Source organism: Papaver somniferum, chromosome 7 (assembly GCF_003573695.1).
Source record: "Papaver somniferum cultivar HN1 chromosome 7, ASM357369v1, whole genome shotgun sequence".
Classification (NCBI taxonomy): domain Eukaryota; kingdom Viridiplantae; phylum Streptophyta; class Magnoliopsida; order Ranunculales; family Papaveraceae; genus Papaver; species Papaver somniferum.
Window position 1 is genome coordinate 42,991,759 of NC_039364.1, and position 20,794 is coordinate 43,012,552.

The 20,794-nt window shown below is 42.4% G+C and overlaps 1 protein-coding gene and 1 pseudogene across 1 annotated transcript; both read right to left on the bottom strand.

Annotated features, from left to right (window-relative positions):
* Window positions 1-901: 901 nt before the first annotated feature.
* On the bottom strand, window positions 902-13,364 carry LOC113294573 (putative ripening-related protein 1). Its single transcript, XM_026542965.1, has 2 exons — window positions 13,062-13,364; window positions 902-1,153 (listed from the first exon to the last, which is right to left on the bottom strand). The coding sequence occupies exons 1-2, from the start codon at window positions 13,362-13,364 to the stop codon at window positions 902-904; spliced, it is 555 nt and encodes a 184-aa protein (XP_026398750.1).
* A 733-nt stretch (window positions 13,365-14,097) lies between these two features.
* On the bottom strand, window positions 14,098-14,804 carry LOC113292653 (annotated as a pseudogene).
* Between the last annotated feature and the right edge of the window lie 5,990 nt (window positions 14,805-20,794).

Sequence of the window (20,794 nt, forward strand, 5' to 3'; positions counted from 1 at the left end):
CATGCAAATCAAAATGATTCTTACGTATCAGAGATCTGATTCATATATATAAATGACATAATATAATGTTTTTAATGTCGGTATTTATAATAATTACAAGATTTGGGAGTGATTGCAAAGTTTAAGTGCGTAAACAGTCTCACTTATAGTTATTTAATTGGGCACCTAATAGCTTGGCCAAGAACAGCATTCCCAGTTCCCTCTTTCCTTTTCTCTCCCAAAATCCTCATTTCTACATGAATCTGCAGCATCTGTGTTTATGCATTTTTTGTTGGTAAGTTGGGATCGAACCCGAGATTTCAACTGTATTATACGAGCAATATGATCAAGCTAGGCTGCTTAACCCTGAGCTTTCATGGGAAATGCAGCTACGATTTAAACTTAATTGGTTACTCTCACGATCAGGTAGAACTTGGGTCTATCCTATCTTACCAACAAGGAAAACGCATAAAACTCGGGAATTAGCGATGGTGTATACGCATCCCTTTCTCAAAGTTGTACTTATCTCGGTTAATCCAGGTTAAATTTTGGCATCATCCAAGCAAGTGTCAACTTTCCAGATTAAGTGGACACACAGGGCTTAACAAGCAACTTCGTCTGGTGCGATGGGTTAAAAGTAAGTAGCGATCATATTCTTGCTCTTTCATTTAGTCTTGAAAGACAGGCTTTCGACGAAAAAGAATGTTTGTAACTTTATACTAATGTTTAATTAGAATACAGCTATTTCGACACAAATCAATTAATAAATTATAATCTCTTGCGCAGAGAGATCCAATTTTTATTCGCTTGTTATCCTTCAAAAAAATAAAATTTTATTGCAGTTGTTACGAAATAATATTGGCGAAATCTGCCATGGAATATACGTACGTACGCACTTCAACATATACAAGCATGTATGTATTTATGCATCAGACCAGACAATATCCAACTGGCCCCCGTTGTCTTCCGAAACACCCAATGCTTTCCACACTGCCTTTGAAGCATCAACAATGTTATCGGAGAACGGTGGTTGATAATCATGTTCATCATCGCAACCCATAGTTGAGTCACACTCATCAACGACCATAGCAAGAACTGTGCGTCCATTACCTGTTATAGCTATGTTCTTCATACACCGCTGTCCACCGTCAAACCATCCTGTCGATAATGCTACCTGTGTACACATATATCTCACTATCGGACACGTGTATACAGAAAGGTACGTGGAAAGCATGCAAGCCAAGACATCAAAACACGATGCGTCGCGAAGCACCAAATAAACCCCTAGGAGTTGCTTTATCTCATCCCCAGAAGAGGAGCTAAGATCAACGGTGGGGAAAAAGTCAGCTGACACGTACTGACAGGGGCAGAAGACACTTGTCTGACACGAGCAGACCCCTCAACCACCCGCATTAAACACTCTGAGCAGTGCACGTGTCGACCGATCTATGGAACGAGCGAAGATGCCTCCGCGGGATCGAGGGGGAAACGCAGACCTCTGCGTGATGGACACAAGACACTAGAAGATAAGGTTCCAACGGTCTTCAGAGATGGGTCCCACATTCCTACCTTATAAATACCCAATCTCCACAAAAGGGGAAGGGGATCGAAAAAAGATCAGGAAAGAGATAGAGGGAGAGAGAGAGTAGCAAAGGTAAGGAATCCCATAGTGGAGAGAAATATGTAAACCCCAAGTCATTCAACTATTCGTGTAACCGTGAATAATATAGCAGAACAACAAACCCCGTGGATGTAGGCCTTAGTGCTGAACCACGTAAACCTTGGTCTTATTTACATTTCAGCACTTTACATTCATTTAGTTCCGCATGCATTTACTTATATATGTTGTTTTCCTTTTATATTTGTACCCCATGCATAATCGCTACGCATGGGGAAGTTGGAGGAGGCCATGATAAACCCGCGGGTTTTGAGCCAATGAACCCACATCAGGGTATCATCATCGTAATCTCTTTAGACTTTAACAATTGATTGCGGGCATTCGGATCCCGCGTAGTTCGTGTGTCCACAATTTGGCGCTAGAAACAGGGACTTCGTCCCGGTAAAAGATTTATCTTGTCCTGTGATTTCATTCTAATTTGGCATACGATTGCTTCGATTTCATCAGCTCTGACTGTATAGATCATTCGTCAACAGTATTATATTCAAAAACCCACCTTTTGCCTTCGATAAGAGTTAGTGTTCCAAGCATGGGTTATTGTCCTAATCCGTCGGATTTACAATTTTCAGTTTTTTTTTATATATACTAAAGATCGCCTTTAATAAACCCGCTTTTGAAAAATTGTATTTCGACAACTAACCCGCTTCACGCGGACATCCCCGTTTCTGTTTGAATAAATTTATACAGAGAGAACGTGTTGTGAGTAAAGAAGGCGAGTTTACGCTAGATTTCGTCAACAAAAAGGCACGTGATGGAGAAGACGCAGGAAGCAGGAAAATCCAAAGCTTTGTCAAAAGAAACACCCCGGACAACCCCGATCATCACCCGAAGCAAGCAGAAAGGAGATAAAACTAAAATGACCAATCGAAGGCAGGATACCACTGAAATCACTTCACCCATGAACGCTAATTCTGTTGCAATGGCGGCTCTCAGAGCAGCAACGATAAAATACGGGGAAGCCGCGGTAGTCCCGAAGGCTGCGGAGGCTAGCAATACCTTCGCCATGAGTCAACTTAACCAACCAAGGGAGAGGGTGGATGAATCCAGAACATTCCAACCCGCGCATCTGCTAACCTTTGGAATGCCGCTAACAAATAACCAGAATAAAACCATACCGGCGGCTCGGGCACCGCAGAGGGGCGCTCACTCCAATTTGGAAACACCAGCAACAGAAGTTGAACCCCTGCCACCTTTAGTACAGACCATGGAGGAGGGCGGCGCCACGGCTGTAGCGGCACGTGCGGGGACTCCCAATCAGGGGTCCAACCAATCACACCAACTAATGGCTGAGCTCGAGGAACTGAGAAGGAACCAACAGGTTTACGCAGAAGCTGTAGCACTTTTGGCCAGAGAAAATCAAGATTTAAAGGAGCGGATTGCTCTAAGCACAAAGACCAACCAACAACTTGATGAAGCAAGCTCCAAAGCACCAGAGCCAAACCAAGACTGCAGAGTCGTCCTAGCGACCAATGAAGACGCGACAAGGAGACATAGCGTATCCGACCCGGATTATGACGATGGAGAATCAAACGGAAATGATCTGAAGAATTTAGAACACCAACGCGCAATGGAGGAACTGCGAGATGAGATGATGGCAGAGATCAGGCAATTGAAAAATAAACAAGGAGGGGGAAGGTTAGAAGAGGTTATGAGAGAAGCTAACTCCACGCCCCTGACGCATCGCTTGGCCAACACCCCTATTCCCCTGAAATGCCCTGTCCCGACGTTCGAATGCTATGATGGGTCCAGCGACCCTGCTGCACATGTTCGGTACTACAACCGCGTCCTAGCAAGATGGGGACAGAACGACGCCGTACTCTGTAGATACTTCCCGTCAAGTTTGAAGGGATCGGCGTTATCATGGTTTGATAATCTGCCACCAAACTCCATACACTCATACGACCAACTGGAAGAGAAATTCTTAAGAACATACATGTACAACAAGACTGTAAACACTGGGATGGATAAGCTTTTTTCACTAGCAATCGGCTACAAGGAAACCACGAGAGAATACACAAACAGATGGCATAGGATCTGCCAAGCCATAGGAAGCGTGGACCCAGTGGTAAGCATCAATTGCTATAAGTGGGGCTTGGACCGAATGAGTCCCCTATTTGTTGAAATTCACGGGAGCGTGCCCAAGACAGAAGGCGATCTCTGAATAATTATCGAGAAGCACGCTCGACTTGAAGAAATTCAACGGGAAAACCCGAGGGCATATCCGCAGAGGTCTCACCGCACCAATTCAGCAGAACAAACCAATGGGGCCAAAAGGGGTTCCTCAGATGAGAGACCTCACGAAGATAGAAAGGAACGGAGGGATGAACGAAGAACAGGCGACCGAAAATTCGAAGACCAAGTTTACACGAAACTCAACGCTAGCTATGAGGCGGTAGAAACAGAACTTCGGAAGCTACTAGACGCAGGATTTATCAAGGAAGTCAAGTATCCTACCTGGATATCCAACATGGTCATTGTTCCTAAGAAAAATGGAGGGGTTAGAATATGCATCGACTTTACTAATCTCAACAAGGCGTGTCCAAAGGACAACTATCCCCTGCCGAGCATAGATCAACTGGTTGAAGCAGTTGAAGGGTACGAGGAGCTGTCGTTTATGGACGGATACTCTGGTTACAACCAAGTAGCCCTGGCAGAAGAAGATCAGCAACACACAGCATTCTATACACCACATGGCCTTTATTGCTATACCAGAATGCCTTTCGGGCTCCGAAACGCAGGGGCAACATACCAAAGGATGGTCGATGCTATCTTCAAACCATGGATTGGAGGAACCCTAGAAGTCTACGTGGACGACATGCTCGTCAAAAGCAAGCTGCGTAAAAATCACCACCAGGACCTGAGGAATATTTTCAATGCAATGAGACAGCATCACATGAAAGTAAATCCGGAGAAATGTACTTTCGGTGTCACCTCAGGGAAGTTCCTCGGTTATCTGGTGACGAAAAGGGGCATCGAGGTAGACCCAGCTAAGATTCAAGCCATAGTAGAGATGCCGTCACCAAAGAATCTAAAGGAAGTGCAGAAGCTCAATGGGTCCATAGCAGCGTTGGGCAGATTTATTGCACGGTCTTCGGACAAGTGCAAACATTTCTTCAATATTCTTAAGAAAGGGAGCAGGTTCGAATGGACCGCCGATTGCGAGGAAGCATTCCAAAAGATCAAAGAACATCTAGCTTCGATCCCTATCCTGCAGAAACCTGACCCTGATGAAGTTTTGGCACTGTACATAGCAGCAACGGAGGACGCAGTCAGCGCGGTATTAGTCAAAACCAATACAAAGATAGAACAGCCTATCTATTACGTCAGCAAGACACTCAATCCCGCGGAAAGAAATTATACTAAGATTGAACAACTCATCCTCGCACTGGTATGGGCTACCCAAAACTGAGAACCTACTTCCTAACTCACTTCGTCAGGGTACCATGCAGAGCACCATTGGAAGCAGTCCTCAAAAGCACAGGAAAAGTGGGCCGAATAGCCAAATGGAACACCCATCTGGACCAATTCAACATCATTCATGAAATTCAACATTCTCAGAAGTCCCAAGTTCTGGCAGATTTCTTAGCAGACCTCCCTCTAGACAACGACGAAGAGATCAAGGGAATACCAGAAGCCGAGGAAGCAATCAAGGATCCAATGGATATCCTCGAACCTGCGAGTCATAGACAATGGGAAGTCTTCGTCGACGGATCTAAAAATAAGGAAGGGGCAGGAATAGGTATTGTCATCATCACCCCAACTGGAGAAAGGATCATACAGGCACTTAGATTGGAATTCAAAGAGCATACCAATAACATTGTTGAATACGAAGCTGTCATACATGCCCTACGTATAATAATAGAGATGGGGGTAACCGATGTAAGGCTGACAAGTGATTCGCAGCTGGTCATACGGCAAATCGCGCTCGAATATAATGTGTACGATGACACCCTTTCAGCTTACATGGCATTGGTCCAAACATTGGCTTCACAAATCCCGAACATTAAGTTCCGGCACTTATGCAGAAGGGACCTCAGGCATGCGGATGCCCTAGCATACATATCATCCATGTTGAGGGATAAAAATGCCGAAGGTATTAAAATAGCAAGGGTATACGAGCCTTCGATTGCATCTCAATTCTCCTTCGCTACCAATCAAGATACGATGGAAGAATATATGAAGACCAAGTAGGAGAAGACATCCATAACGACTTTGATGAAGAAGACTTGTCAAAAGCAAATCAAGACGAAGATTTCAGCAATGAAGATGACTGGAGGGTGACAATACATGCCTTCCTCGACAAAGGAAGCCTACCTGCGGATCGGAAGCAAGCTAGAAAGACGCTCTCCAAAGTGGGAAGATACGATCTTCGGGACGGGGTCCTATATAAAATCTTTCCTCGGACCATTACTACGCTGCTTATCCCGAAAAGAAGGGCATCGAATTCTAAATATCCATTATGGTGACGCAGGGAATCATAGCGGTATGAGATCACTAGCTGACAAGGCAAAAACGCAAGGATATTACTGGCCGACCATGATACAAGATGCTGCGAGGATGTCCCGACGATGCGAAGAATGTCAGCGCTTCGCGAAAAAAATCCACGCGCCGGCAACATTGTAAACTCTGTCGATAGCCCGTGGCCATTTGCAAAATGGGGAGTAGACATCGTCGGGCCTTTCATCGAAGGATCCAGGAAGAGACGATTTTTGATAGTAGCCACGGACTACTTCAGTAAATGGGTGGAGGCTAAGGCCTTGGCCAGGATCAGAGACGCGGATGTGTTCACTTTCATATTCCAGAACATCATTTGCAGATTTGGTATACCTGCTGAAATTGTGTCTGATAACGGCAAGCAATTACAGGGAAAAAATATAGACATGCTCTTCGACACCTTTAAAATAAGAAAGAACAAGTCCACCCCCTTATACCCTCAAAGCAACGGACAAGCGGAAGCTACCAACAAGACCCTCGCCCTTATACTCAAAAAACAATTAGACGAGCATAAGGGAAGATGGTGCGAACAACTGCACAATGTCTTGTGGGCATACAGGACAACACGAAGGTCCGCTACCGGGAATCCCCGTTTCTTCTTACTTATGGAGCTGAAGCAGTCATACCTACAGAAATCCTCATGCCAACCACGAAGACTGAAGCCTGGGAGAAAAACCTAACAACAGATATGATGTTAGAAAGGTTGGACGACTTGGAGGGAAGAAGGGAAGTAGCATTGCAAAAGATGGAAAATTATCAACGAAGACTAGCAAGGGAGTACAACAAAAAGGTAAAGCTACGAAATTTTGTAGAGGGACAGTATGTGTTGAGAACAATCCCACGATATCAGCAAGAAAAGAAATGGGGAAAGTTAGCACCTACATGGGGAGGACCGTTTATGATCCACGACATTGCGGGTAATGGTTCTTACTACCTTCGTAATCTAAAAGGTGAGGTCCTCCGGCATCCTTGGAATGCTAAATGGCTCAAACCATACTTCCCATAGAAGCAACGCAGATTTGAATCTGCTGGGAATACCAGAAGAAGAAAGGAGCCTCCCCGCCCCATGTTTCTATCTCTGGAAGAGGAATTGCAGACCTCAACTTATCAATTAAACAAGCTTTCAAATTATCAAGTCTGTGGAATCTACCTACAATATTGGGGAAAGTAGTTAATCTACAATCTCTCAGGGCTCCCCCATCAGTGTCCATAAGTGTAGGACCAGGGGGAAGGCACCCAGCAGAAAGAGATACCCAACCAATCTTAAGGCAACGGGTCGACGGAATGGGTGCGTACATATTTTACGCCCCATATCCTAGAACGTTGCCCCGGCCCCCACCGTCTGGGAATCCTCTGGCCCAGGATTTGCCAGCGGGGTGACAGGTCTCAAGACGATCACGAAGGTACCTTCCTTTCGTATCGCACTCAAAAACACTTAACTTTTGTTTTGATTTTTCACAAACTTAAAATACAAAAACATTGTAGGTATATCAAGAAGAGATTCATTTCATAAAGGGTGATTACAAGAAGTGAACGGCCAAAGCCAAGGATACACAATCAAAAAACATTCCTTTTACATCGTTACAAAACACAATTATGCCGCGGACCCTACAGAACGCTGCCATCTCTACCTAGGTGGCGGTCCCGTCATCCGGATTTTCCGAAGACTTGATGGGACGCTCCCACCAGAAGAGGGGCCCGAGGAGCTGGGCAATGCAGCAGGAACGGGACGACGAGGGTAGTTCTTCACGAGACCATGTTCATTCCTTAGGCCAAGCTCTATCCTCTCCAGCATCTTGTTCGTCTCCTCAGCCAATTGACAACGAGCCTTATGTTTAATAACTGTTGTCCGCTGTTGGGCTTGGGATAATAACGAGGATAGCCGATTCACTTCTCTGGAAGCAGCACCAACGGCCTCCTCGCGGGTGGCTGCTAAATTCTTGAAGTGATTGGTTTGTTCCTTTGCTGTGCTAAGGAAGATTGAGCCTTTTCAAGTTCTTCATTTGTGACGCGAAGCGTTCCTCGAGCCCTGAAAAAGACAACACCACGGAGTTAGCGTAGAAAACAACAAGATCACACTCGATGAATTGGGATTATACCTTCGACACAAGCCGAAGCCTCTTCATATTCATTAACAACCGCATCTCGCGCTTCATCAAGATGATCATATTCCGCGGATAATTTCTTATAGTCTAGTTGAAGGTTGGTGAGAGTAAATTGACAGGCATCTAATTCTACCTGCTTCATCGAGTCCATATGACGAAGGTGGTCGACCTCTTTATTTATCTCTGAGACCCCTTTGCTGAGTCTATACATGCACACTTCAAGATTCCTCTCAGACTCAGCAAGACGGGCTACATCGGCACGAGACGCGGAAAGAGCATTGCTGAGAGCATAGACTTCAGCACGAGCATCATCTCGTTCCCTGGCAAGACCAAGCATATTATCTTGGACCCCTGAAAGAGGAATGGACCGCGCCGTCTGTAATTCTTCTTCCAATAGCTGAATCCTAGATTCCAACAAGGAAGTACGCTCGCGGGATTCCCGCAGATTATCACTGGTCCACAGCAGTGTGCCATTAAATAAAGCACGATCATGGTTGTACAGATTTTGCATGTCGACCATCTGAACATGCCGCGCGCGCCATACTTCAGCCCGAGCATCCCATTTCCTAGCCTCACTCTTAATCTTCTCAACCAAATCTCTAATACGAGATTTTTGCCGAGCTCTTTCGTTTCGAAGCCATACCAGCTCGGGGATGCCACCCACTGGACATAGGGTGGGGAGACTCAGACAGAACAACTAAGAGAAAAGAATGACGACAACGGCGAGGAAAAGAACCAAACCTGTGAAAGTGGAAACTTGGCTACGAGTTTGCTCTAACTCAGCGCGCACTGCAATAAGTTCTGAACGAAGATCAGCCTCTGCTTCACCCAGTTTTTCTTTCTCCTTAAGGCTTTTCTTCAGCTCTTCTATTTCCACCTCCGCCGCAGATAATTCCTTTTCCCGATGACGAAGCTTAGCCTCGAGCTTCAGAGATTTTGCTTTAAAGAACTGATATCACGTGGTTGCAATGCTCGCTCCTCATCATCTACACATCAAAATGACAAAACATTATTCAACCGAAGCGTCCTATTCTCACGAACAAGATGTACGAAAATTTACCTCCAGCACACGCTGTTGCGGGAAGCCATATTGATACCCGTCGGCAATAGCCATCATATCGGCAACAGAAGTAGGAGGCTCCGGCACGAGGGTAGCTTCGGGAACGGTCAACCTTTTCCCAGGCTTCAGACACCTGCGCCTTCGAAGACATCTCCATCATGCGACGGGTATACGCGGTTGATTCCTTTTCCCCAACAACCACAGGAGCAGGATGAGAGACAAACAGAAGATTCTTCTCCTTAAACCAACTCATGATGGCATCCTCACCCTCAGACATCGGCGACTGGGGAAGACTATCGGCGGGCGCGTCAACAACAGATTTTCCTTTGACCGACTCGACCCCCTCAGCATGAACGTTGGCATGTTCTCCCGCGCCTACATGCACAGCAGGCTCCTCCGCACCAACACTTCTACAGCAGCATCACCATTACCATCACCACCAAGAACATCCCAATTGTCATTAGGGGAAAGTAAAGAGAAGTCCTCGGGAAAATCGAGGGCTTCGTCAAAGAACTCCCCCGTGGAATACATCCGATCGAAAGAAAATTCTTGAGAAGTGGGAGGGTATCCATGACATCACCAGCAGGGACGGAAACATCCTCGATGACAACATCATCCGCCACTACACCCTTGTTCCTTCCTCCTCATCACCGCGGGACCAGCGAAGACCTCTTCTTCGGCATTGATAGGGGAGGTACCAGTACGTTCCTCCCCATCTGTAATCTCGTCCTCGCAAACTCTTCGTTCACAGGACTAGTAACTTCTTCTTGGGCCTCAACCTCGCCCACCACCATAGTAGAAGACTGCTTCGGCCTAATCTTTTTTCTTCAATACCTGAAACCGACACCACAAAGGAATTATTCTTCCCGTCCGATGGAAGTTATAAAAACGAAACACAACTAGAATCTGCGTACCTGAGCAGCTGAGATATTCTTCGATGGGAGTATAGCACCGGAACCATCCTCCTCGTCTCCCTCTACGACATCCAGGGCATAAGGAAAATTCATGCCCGCAAAGTTCAGACGCCAGGGGCAGAAATCTCCATAGCGAGCGGGAGGAGATTCGCGCGGCTTACTATTCTCGGTTGGCCGCCATCCGCGGGAACCGGGAATCCAACCGTAAGCCCACGGACCTACTATCTCAATGACAGTGGCGTGCCACTCGTAGTCATGATCGCGCTTGATCCTTTCTCGCGCGGGGAAGAGTTTCCGACGATTGGACGCCTCCGTGCCAGGAACATACTTCAGCTTGGCATCGCTGACCTCATTTAACAGACGAATCTCGCCTCGAGGAGCAGGAAGATTCCGAAGGCTGACACTCCACGGCTTGCGATTCCTGCTATTGACGTAATCACCGAAGGAGTTATTAAATTCTCAGGAGTGTACCATTCCTTCTCCAAGGGATTGGGGACGTAGCAGTCATCGACGTTTCCCCCTTACTCCGCAGATAGCATTCCTTCAGGGCGCGGAGATAATTCCCCGATAATTGGGATACGGAACGGCTATGAGTATTTGTGGAAGAACCCTCACGACTAGCGAGCACGTCGTAGTAGAAGGAATCACCCGATTTACAACGGCAGCATCAGACCAGCCTCGAAGGCCCCAACCGTCGTTAACAAGTGAAATTCATCGAATTCGTACTTAGAGATCAGCTCATACGTAATATCATCCTCGGGGGCATAAAACGAACCCCGAAGGCTTGGAGCTCATGCTTCTCCTTGAATATTTCAAGATCGATATGCTTGAAGGTTACTTTTCTCCTGCTAACAGAAACACTGCGTATCAAGGGAGCAGCCTCTTCCTCCTCGGCGGGGCCGGATGAACTAACAAACGCTTCAGACGCTTTTCTCTTCACGGGGGGATTCTTTGAAGATCCAGCCGCAGGAGCTACGCCCTTTGTATTCTTCCCTTTAAAGTTGGAGAAGACCGTGATGATGCTCGGGCACTAACGAACGTAAAGGAGGAACGTCAAAAGCAACAGCGCGGGGAGGAGCCTGCGTACTCCGAGTCTCTTCACGAGGACGCACCATTGAGTGATTAAAGACTCCGTGAGCCAGACGGAATTATCGGAGGAATCTCTTCCCGAGAAGACGAGGCTCTCGCTCCGGAAGAACTCGACTCCGACGAACATCATCTTGAGACTCTCGACGCTGAGGAGATCTCGACAACCTAGAATCAGGAGTCTCATAGTAGGCCGCGGACGGTCAGACATGGCTGCGGAAAGAATAAAATCAAGAACAGGTTACACACAATAACCAAAAATCAAAAAACACATTCATAGCAATACAACCACGATAACATAGCAACCCTAAAATTAGGATACAATCTCAATACTCCACCCTCGAAGTAATGGCTGCCTTAATTTAAGATGAAGAACAGGGGCAAACTAGTATGCAAGCATCAGAAAAGTTCTTCATCACAAACAAGGAACAACAATAGCAGAAAATTCACAATCAACACGGCATAAAACAGTGAAATCAAGAAAAAAAACTCACCGGCAAAAACAGCAAGTAGAAGAAACGAACAGGGGAAGATCCCAGGTGCAATAAAGACTGACAGAATTTAAGATCACAGGTGCAATGAAGACTGACAAAGAATTTAAGGTCACGGGTTTAATGAAGGCAGGTAGGAAACTTAAAGGAAGAATGAACTGAGAGAGTGTTTAGGAAGAATGAAATTAAATTTCCTCTCTATCCTTAAAATACCCGAAAGAAAAGAGGAAATTAAGGGAGAAATAGGAAAACGTGCCCGTTACATAAGCAGTTAATGCACGAATAAAAGACGTGCCCAAGTATCTAGGAGAAGTTATTAGGAGTGAGAAGAATGTACGGCGATAGTTTTTCTTCAAGGCACCCATTAGTCAGTTAAGCCTGAAGAAAAGGGGCAAATTGTGTACACATATATCTCACTATCGGACACGTGTATACAGAAAGGTACGTGGAAAGCGTGCAAGCCAAGACATCAAAACACGATGCGTCGCGAAGCACCAAATAAACCCCTAGGAGTTGCTTTATCTCATCCCCAGAAGAGGAGCTAAGATCAACGGTGGGGAGAAAGTCAGCTGACACGTAATGACAGGGGCAGAAGACACTTGTCTGACACGAGCAGACCCCTCAACCACCCGCATTAAACACTCTGAGCAGTGCACGTGTCGACCGATCTATGGAACGAGCGAAGATGCCTCCGCGGGATCGAGGGGGAAACGCAGACCTCTGCGTGATGGACACAAGACACTAGAAGATAAGGTTCCAACGGTCTTCAGAGATGGGTCCCACATTCCTACCTTATAAATACCCAATCTCCACAAAAGGGGAAGGGGATCGAAAAAAGATCAGGAAAGAGATAGAGGGAGAGAGAGAGTAGCAAAGGTAAGGAATCCCATAGTGGAGAGAAATATGTAAACCCCAAGTCATTCAACTATTCGTGTAATCGTGAATAATATAGCAGAACAACAAACCCCGTGGATGTAGGCCTTAGTGCTGAACCACGTAAACCTTGGTCTTATTTACATTTCAGCACTTTACATTCATTTAGTTCCGCATGCATTTACTTATATATGTTGTTTTCCTTTTATATTTGTACCCCATGCATAATCGCTACGCATGGGGAAGTTGGAGGAGGCCATGATAAACCCGCGGGTTTTGAGCCAATGAACCCACATCAGGGTATCATCATCGTAATCTCTTTAGACTTTAACAATTGATTGCGGGCATTCGGATCCCGCGTAGTTCGTGTGTCCACACTACCACCGGAGTATCGTCAGAGTGATAATTGTTATCACATCTGGACGGACCACCACCATCTCCATCTTTCTCAAAGCTATTGAGAGACAAGACGGCTTGACCAACAGGAGGTGAACATGTGTACGTTGGATAAGTTTCTCCTTGTTCACAACAGCCGGAATAGTTCTCTTTGTTACATCCACCTGGTGGTGGTGTTATACCATTGATTTCGCCACCAGGTATGCATGCTTGAGCTTCAACAATCTCTGAATAACTTGTAATATTTGTAATAAAGAGAGCTAGTAAAATCAAATTACACCAGTTCATCTTAATTTTGCTTTGCTAGTCTCTTCCTTCTCTCTTTATATATTTGTATGCTGAATTGCTTAGTAGTTTTCTTTTTGATGTGTGTGTGTGTGATGCGGGTATATATAGTGTATCGAGATGATCTACTGAAATTCTTTTCACAGAATTAAGTTATTATATACCCACTTTTTGTTTTTATTGCAAACCGTTTATTAAAAAAATATTCATAATGGAAAAATAGTTTGGAGAGTAGAGTTTGTCGACAGAGAATATAGTTTTGTGGGCATTAAGTACTTGTGGATGAAAAAAGTTCAAACAAATACTATTAAGTTGTAGCTCCAGATCATTTCGTGTTTTAGCTCTAACACCAAATATGGTTACGCGCTACATCTATATTCACACTTTTTGAGGAACTCAGTTGTAAGGGTGGGTCTTTTGATGTGAAGGTGGTGTGAAGTACCATAAGACTTGAGTCTCACACAAGATTCCGATGGTTTAATTTGGAGCTGGTCGTATGAGAACGGCCTATGTTCAGTGCAATGTTTTACATACATGCTCAGATCCATGATCACACATGGCCGGGATGCCAGAAATGTTTCCAGTGTGTAATTACTGCGTCGAGATATGAAAGATCGATCTATAGGAGAAACAAATATTTTTTTTGTTTTGAGCAAAGAAATTCATTATAAAGAAAGGCCCCAAGGCAAGTTACAACTCGACCCAAGGAAGAAACTAGACAACTTAGTTCTGACATACTTTATTCTGGCTCAGGACCTGACTTAAGTGGATCATTCCACCAAATATGATTTCTAATGCTAATTTTGCAAGCTTATAAAGCTGCATGGTTGCAAGACCTTCTTTGAAAAACAACACCACCCTGCCTAAGACTCTGAAGCAGATTCTGTCGCTCATACGTTCCAAACTTACATAACCGAACCATCCCACATAAGCAGTAAAGACTTCCCGGTTTTATTTTACGTAAACATAATACAACTAAGCATCTGACCAAGTGATAGCCAGGTTGCCCCACTTTGCACGAGGAACACCCAACGCTTTCCAAACTGCCGGGGAAGCATCAACGATATTATTACGGCATGGTGGTTGATAAGCATGCTCCTTGTCACAACCCATGGCCGAGTCACATTCATCAACCACCTTAGCCATCACACTCCGTCCATTACCTTTGATCGTTATTTTGCGTAGACATCGTTTCCGATTGTTAAACCATCCAGTTGATAACGCTACAACTGGTGTATTGTTAGGGTGATATCGATTATCACATGCTGATGGCCCACCACCATCTCCGCCTTCCTGAAAATCATATATTTACAACAATCAGCACCGAAATTTGTCTTGCATTGACCTGGTTTCCATTTGCATGTTTGAGCTTCGACTCCCGAAGAAATCAAAATCCGGAGAACTAGTACTAAAACTACATTAAGTGAGAAAAATGAATTCATATTCTCTCTTTTCCTTATTCTTCCTTATTATTTGATATGGCTAAAAGTTTGAAAGGTTATGGGGCTATTTATAGAGGCGGATGGTCTAGTTAATGGTTGAAATAATATTTGAATGCGGTTCATGGTTTAATGTGTTGGAAAACGATTAATAAAAAAATAATTTTTTAAAGTTTTAATAAAAAATTATAATTTATTGTTTTATTTTGTGAATGAAACTTTTTAGTCCCACATCGTGGAGTTTCCAATTTTTAGTAGTTTTAAGAAACTGTATAAACCTTTTAGTCGCACATCGGGGAGTTTTTCTTCTTAAGTTGTATTTGTCAATTATATAAAGAAATTCACTACTTTTGTAAAATCTATGGGAAAGGGGTTGCTCTATATTTTAGAGGGACCCCTAAGGGAAAATATTTTATAGCGTTTTTTAAGCATTCACGATTTTCCTTAACGGTTTTTTCGGAGTTGCCAAGCTCAAGTTGAGCATCTACTACATATGCTAGTAGTAGGTGTATTAGGGTGTTTTATCCTGGAGATATCCGTCCCGTGAGGGCTATAGGATCACTCTTGAGTGTAGCCGGGCGCTAATGTCTTAAGGACAGCGTGTTGAACACGTGACTCACTCTATTTTCCAAAGTTTTGTCTTGTTGCTGTTGCGGAGATACGGGGAGCTTGTTCGTTTCGTCAAAGCAATCACTTCCATTATAAAGGAGCTAAGTATCAATAACTTTTGCTTATTTGATTTTTCTTTGTTTTTGATTATTGCACCCAACAATCTTAAGACATTAATATTTGTAATAATCGAAAACGATTGATTGGTTTGTGAATCATGGATGTTAATTGTGGAGTGAAAAACAAAAAACGAATTTCTGGTCAGCTGTAGAGTTTCAATTTTATCTTTTAATCTAGAAGGAATTTCGATGAACCCTTTTGACACAACGTAGTAGACATCCTGATAGTTACCCGCGTAAAATTTCAGAATTTTTGGAGTTGTAAAAGTATTTTTTGATATTTTACAAAATAGAAAAACGTTTCTGAAAAATTCTGACGAGCAGAAAATTGTTGTTAACTAAATTAATTTTTGTGGGGTAACCATGAGTTTTTTGAAACGCTGATTCAAACGAAGTTTGTATATATAGATGTTATCTTCAAAACTCATATTTTACTTTCTGATTTGGAATTGTGATTTGTGAATAAAGGTGTCATCTCGGAGGGACATGGCTAATAGCCGCATGTGGTTGGAAACAAATCTTCCAAAGATGGCAAAGGTGAGAACATCGAACGCAACTCTAAGCATGGTCTTCATGATAAAGGTATATTTCGTAAACCTGAATCCGGAATTACTTTAGTTAAGGGTGAGTGTTATGTTTGTAAAATTTCTGGCCACGCGGCAGTAAATTGTAGACAACATAAAAACCTTAATAAGTAGAAAGTTAATGCTAATTTAGTTGAAACAAACTAGAACGAGTTTGGTGGCATGATGTCGGAAGTTATTTTAATAACCAATGTGAGAGACCAGTAGGTGGACTCTGGAGCCACCAAGAATGTTTGTTGAAACAGAGACCTGTTCACCTCCTATCATAGGATAGGGGATGTCAAGAAACTCTTATTGAGTAACTCATATGCAATAGAGGTTGCATAAAAGGAAAAGGTCGAGCAGAAGCTCATATCTGTAATATTCTCACATTGAATGAAGTTTTCATGTTCCGAGCATATTCGAAAATCTTGTATCTTGTTCTGTTGTAGATGGAAAAATATTTAAGATCTTAATTGAATCTAGAAAACTTGTTGTAACTAGGCAGTGATTTTTTAAGCAAGAGTTATAGGACTTTGGGTCTATATAAGCTTAACGGAAAAACTGATGATGTGAACGTAGTTGATTCTTGTGATATCTTTGTATGATTGATTGTTTTACGTGGTAGACTTGGAACCGTAAACTTATAAGTCAATGCTTAACTGGCTAGCATAGGCTTCGTACCCAAATTTAGTTTGGATTTTGAACACAAAAGTGAAATCTGTGAAGAATCAAAATATGCTATAAAATATTTTAGCACAAATGTTCAGAGTAATTCTAAGCCTTTAGAATTAATTCAGTTAGGCCTAGTTGACATGAGTTCAACCCAAAACCACTGTGGTAAAAGATGGTTATAACTTCCGTAGATGATTGTACGAGGTACTATCTTGTATACTTGCTTAGGATAAGGATGACGCCTTAGAAGCCTTAAGATGTATAAACTTGAAGTTGGAAACCAATTAGAAGCCTTGAACATAACAACTGTATCCTTAAGGAGATGATAATTTCCATGTTGATTAGTTCAGGATTACCTGCGGCCTTGTGGGGGGAGGCAGTCCTCTTAACTAGTATATCCTGAATAAAGTACCCTTTTAAGAATCAGATGAAACTCCATATGGTTTATGGAACGGTAGATGACCTTCTTATGAATGTGTCAAAGTGTGGGGGCGTTTGACTAAGATTGTAATTCCTCTTCCTAAAAGAACTAGATTGAAACCAAAAATGTTGATTGTGTTTTCGTATAGGGTATATTGAGTATACTTCTACAAATATATTTTTGGTTGTGTGTTCTGATTTTTTCTGACATTGGTGTGAATATTATTACGGAATCTAGGGATGCTGAGTTCTTTGAACATGTTTATTCTAAACCTGTACCTTATTAGAGATGTGTTGTTGATCCCCTAGATTTATCTTCAAATAGTCAGAACTTATTTTAAAGGAAGATGAAGTTGATGTTGAGCCTAAGAGAAGTAAAATAATTAGACTTGAGACTTCTTATGAAACCGACTTCATAACATGCCTAGCTTAGTCTGAGCCACAGACTTGTATAGAAGCCTTAATATCTACTGAAACCCCATTCTGGTAAGAAGCTTCATTTAGTGAAATGGACTCAGTCCGTTGGAATCAGACTTGGGAGCTTGCTAGTTTACCTCCAGGTTGTAAGACCATGGGATGTAAATGAGTCTTTAAGAGGAAACGATAGGTAGATGAAACTGTGGAAAAATATTAAGTTAAGTTGGTAGCTAAAGGCTATAAACTAAAAGAAGGTGTAGATTTCCTTGATTCTAATTCAATTGTGACGGAAATTACTTCCGTTGAGATACTAATTGTTATTGCTGCCATAAAGAACGTAGAGATACATCAGATGGATGTTAAGACAGCTTTTTCTAAAACCGTGAATTAGGTAAAGAAATTTACATAGATCAACCTGAAGACTTTGTAGTGAAAGGTTGTGAATACAAAGTTTGTAATTTGAAAAATCTTTGTATGGTTTTCAAATAAGCACGTAAACAGTGACATGGAAAATTTAATCATGTGATAATGGATAGTGGATTTAAATTAATGAATCTGACAAGTATGTCTACAAGTAACTTGTTAAGGATGTATGTGTAATTGTATGCTTGTATGTTGATGATATGCTTGATACAAACATAGATGTGATCAATTCCACTAAAAACATGCATTGAATGAGAACATTGACTTGAAAGACTTGGGCCCTTTTGATGTAATCTTAGGGATGAGGATTAGAAGATAATCAAACATTTATAAGTCTTAGTCGTTCTCATTATGTTGAGTTGTGATTAAGAGATACAATCAGTATGATTGTAAACCTGCTTGTACTTCGTGCGATTATTCTTGTAGTCTCAAGAAAAATAAGGGTAGTGGAGTATCTTAACTTGAATACTCAAAAGTTATAGGATGTCTGATGAATTTAATGAACTGTAAGAGTCCAGACATTGCCTATATTGTGAGTAAGTTAAGTGGATATAATTGTAGTCCAGAGCAAGATAATTCAGATGCACTGAGTAGAGTATTATGGTACCTAAAATACTCTTTTGATTTATGAAAGGTATCGTGTTGTCCTTGGGACTTTATGATGCAAACTGGATATTTGACTCAGAGGAGTCTAAGTCTACGAGTGGATATGGTTTCACTCTAACATGTGGGTTTGTTGTTGGAAGATTTCCAAACAAACATATCGCTCAATTCATTATGGAATCTGAGAGTATTGCGTTAGATAAAGCATGAGAGGGGGCCGAGTGCCTAAGATGCTTTTTAGAAGACATTCCTCTTTGGCATAGGCATGTGCCAGCTATATCTATACATTGTGTTAGCCAAGCTATAATAGTTAAAGCTAAGAAATAACTAATCTCAATCGGCGTTATTTCCATTGATTGGATAAAGTCCAAGGAGAATATCGCGTAATCTTTGACGAAAGGTTTGTACAAAGAGATAGTTAAAAATGCATCGAGGGGGTTGGGGCTTAAGCTCATATATTAAACTTGCCATGAAGGATACTCAACCTTGCTGACTGGAGATCCCATGATCAAGGTTTCGAATGAGACAACTAATTTGTGGTGGGTAAAGTTAAACACTATCAGAGATTTTCATTCTCTGTCCCTTCCCTATGGTGTAGACGTGATAGTGTGACTGCATGTGGAGGATGACTTTTTAATAAGTCTTAATGAGTTATATAGTTTCAATTTAAGATTGAAGTGGGGTGTAGCAGTAACACTCTTTATGGAAACTCACCTATCTGAATGAGGAAGTGGGTCGCTTCCTGTGAGAATATGAGCTGATTCTCTAGAGCATTCTGAGAAACAGGATACGTCCAGGGCCAAAACGGACAAAACGGCACGAGCTTGGCAGCAATCTAGGAGATATCACATGTGGTTGTTATCACGAATTACATCAAATGCTAGCAGTTCAAGACATAGTTCACTGTCTCTAGCAAGTAATTCTGGTAATATCTCACTAAGCAAAGGTTCAAGACCTCATGGACACCTCTGCCTAAAATGGTATTTCCTGCGTTTTTTATGTGATTTTCATTTTGATGGTTTTGGTATTACTGGAACTTAGGACCTAAAGGTCACTAAGGGTTCACTAGTTCATGCTTTTTCACTTTGGTGAAAGATACCTATAGTCTCACCATGTGAGAATTAAAGATGAAAGCTCTCAATACTATTATGATTTATGCAATCCATAGTATGACCCTGGGGTCAACACACTTTTGTGTGAGGGAGAGGACGTAGAAATGACTAGTATGATTTCAACACTTGCACGATCAGTTTGTTTGGATCGTGAGGTTGGGATGTTTATTTACCAAGATCTATCTGTGTTTTCATGTTTTATTGAGTTTTCATTCATGTGGGGGATTGTTGGAAAACGATTAATAAAAAAATAATTTTTTACAGTTTTAATAAAAAATTATAATTTATGTTTTATTTTGTGAATGAAACTTTTTAGTCCCACATCGTGGATTTTCCAATTTTTAGTAGTTTTAAGAAACTATATAAACCTTTTAGTCGCACATCGGGGAGTTTTTCTTCTTAAGTTGTATTTGTCAATTATATAAAGAAATTCACTACTTTTGTCAAATCTATGGGAAAGGGGTTGCTCTATATTTTAGAGGGACCCCTAAGGGAAAATATTTTATAGCGTTTTTTAAGCATTCGCGATTTTCCTTAACGGTTTTTTCGGAGTTGCCAAGCTCAAGTTGAGCATCTATTACATATGCTAGTAGTAGGTGTATTCGGGTGTTTTATCCTAGAGATATCCGTTCTGTGAGGGTTATAGCATCACTCTTGAGTGTAGCCGGGCGCTAATGTCTTAAGGACAGCGTGTTGAACACGTGACTCACTCTATTTTCCAAAGTTTTGTCTTGTTGCTGTTGCGGAGATACGGGGAGCTTGTTCGTTTCGTCAAAGCAATCACTTCCATTATAAAGGAGCTAAGTATCAATAACTTTTGCTTATTTGATTTTTCTTTCTTTTTGATTATTGCACCCAACATAATGTAGGTTGGTTGTATGTAAATATGGATCGGTTGCATGTCATTAATTTTATTGAAGGACTTGGAAATAGCTGGCCTCTATAGCATATTAAGACCGCAGCCCCAAGTCAACTAAGTCTTGTTTGTGGTTTCAGTAGGTTTGAACGATAAATGCATGCACTTGGCAGGATAATCTGCCACACAGCAATAAT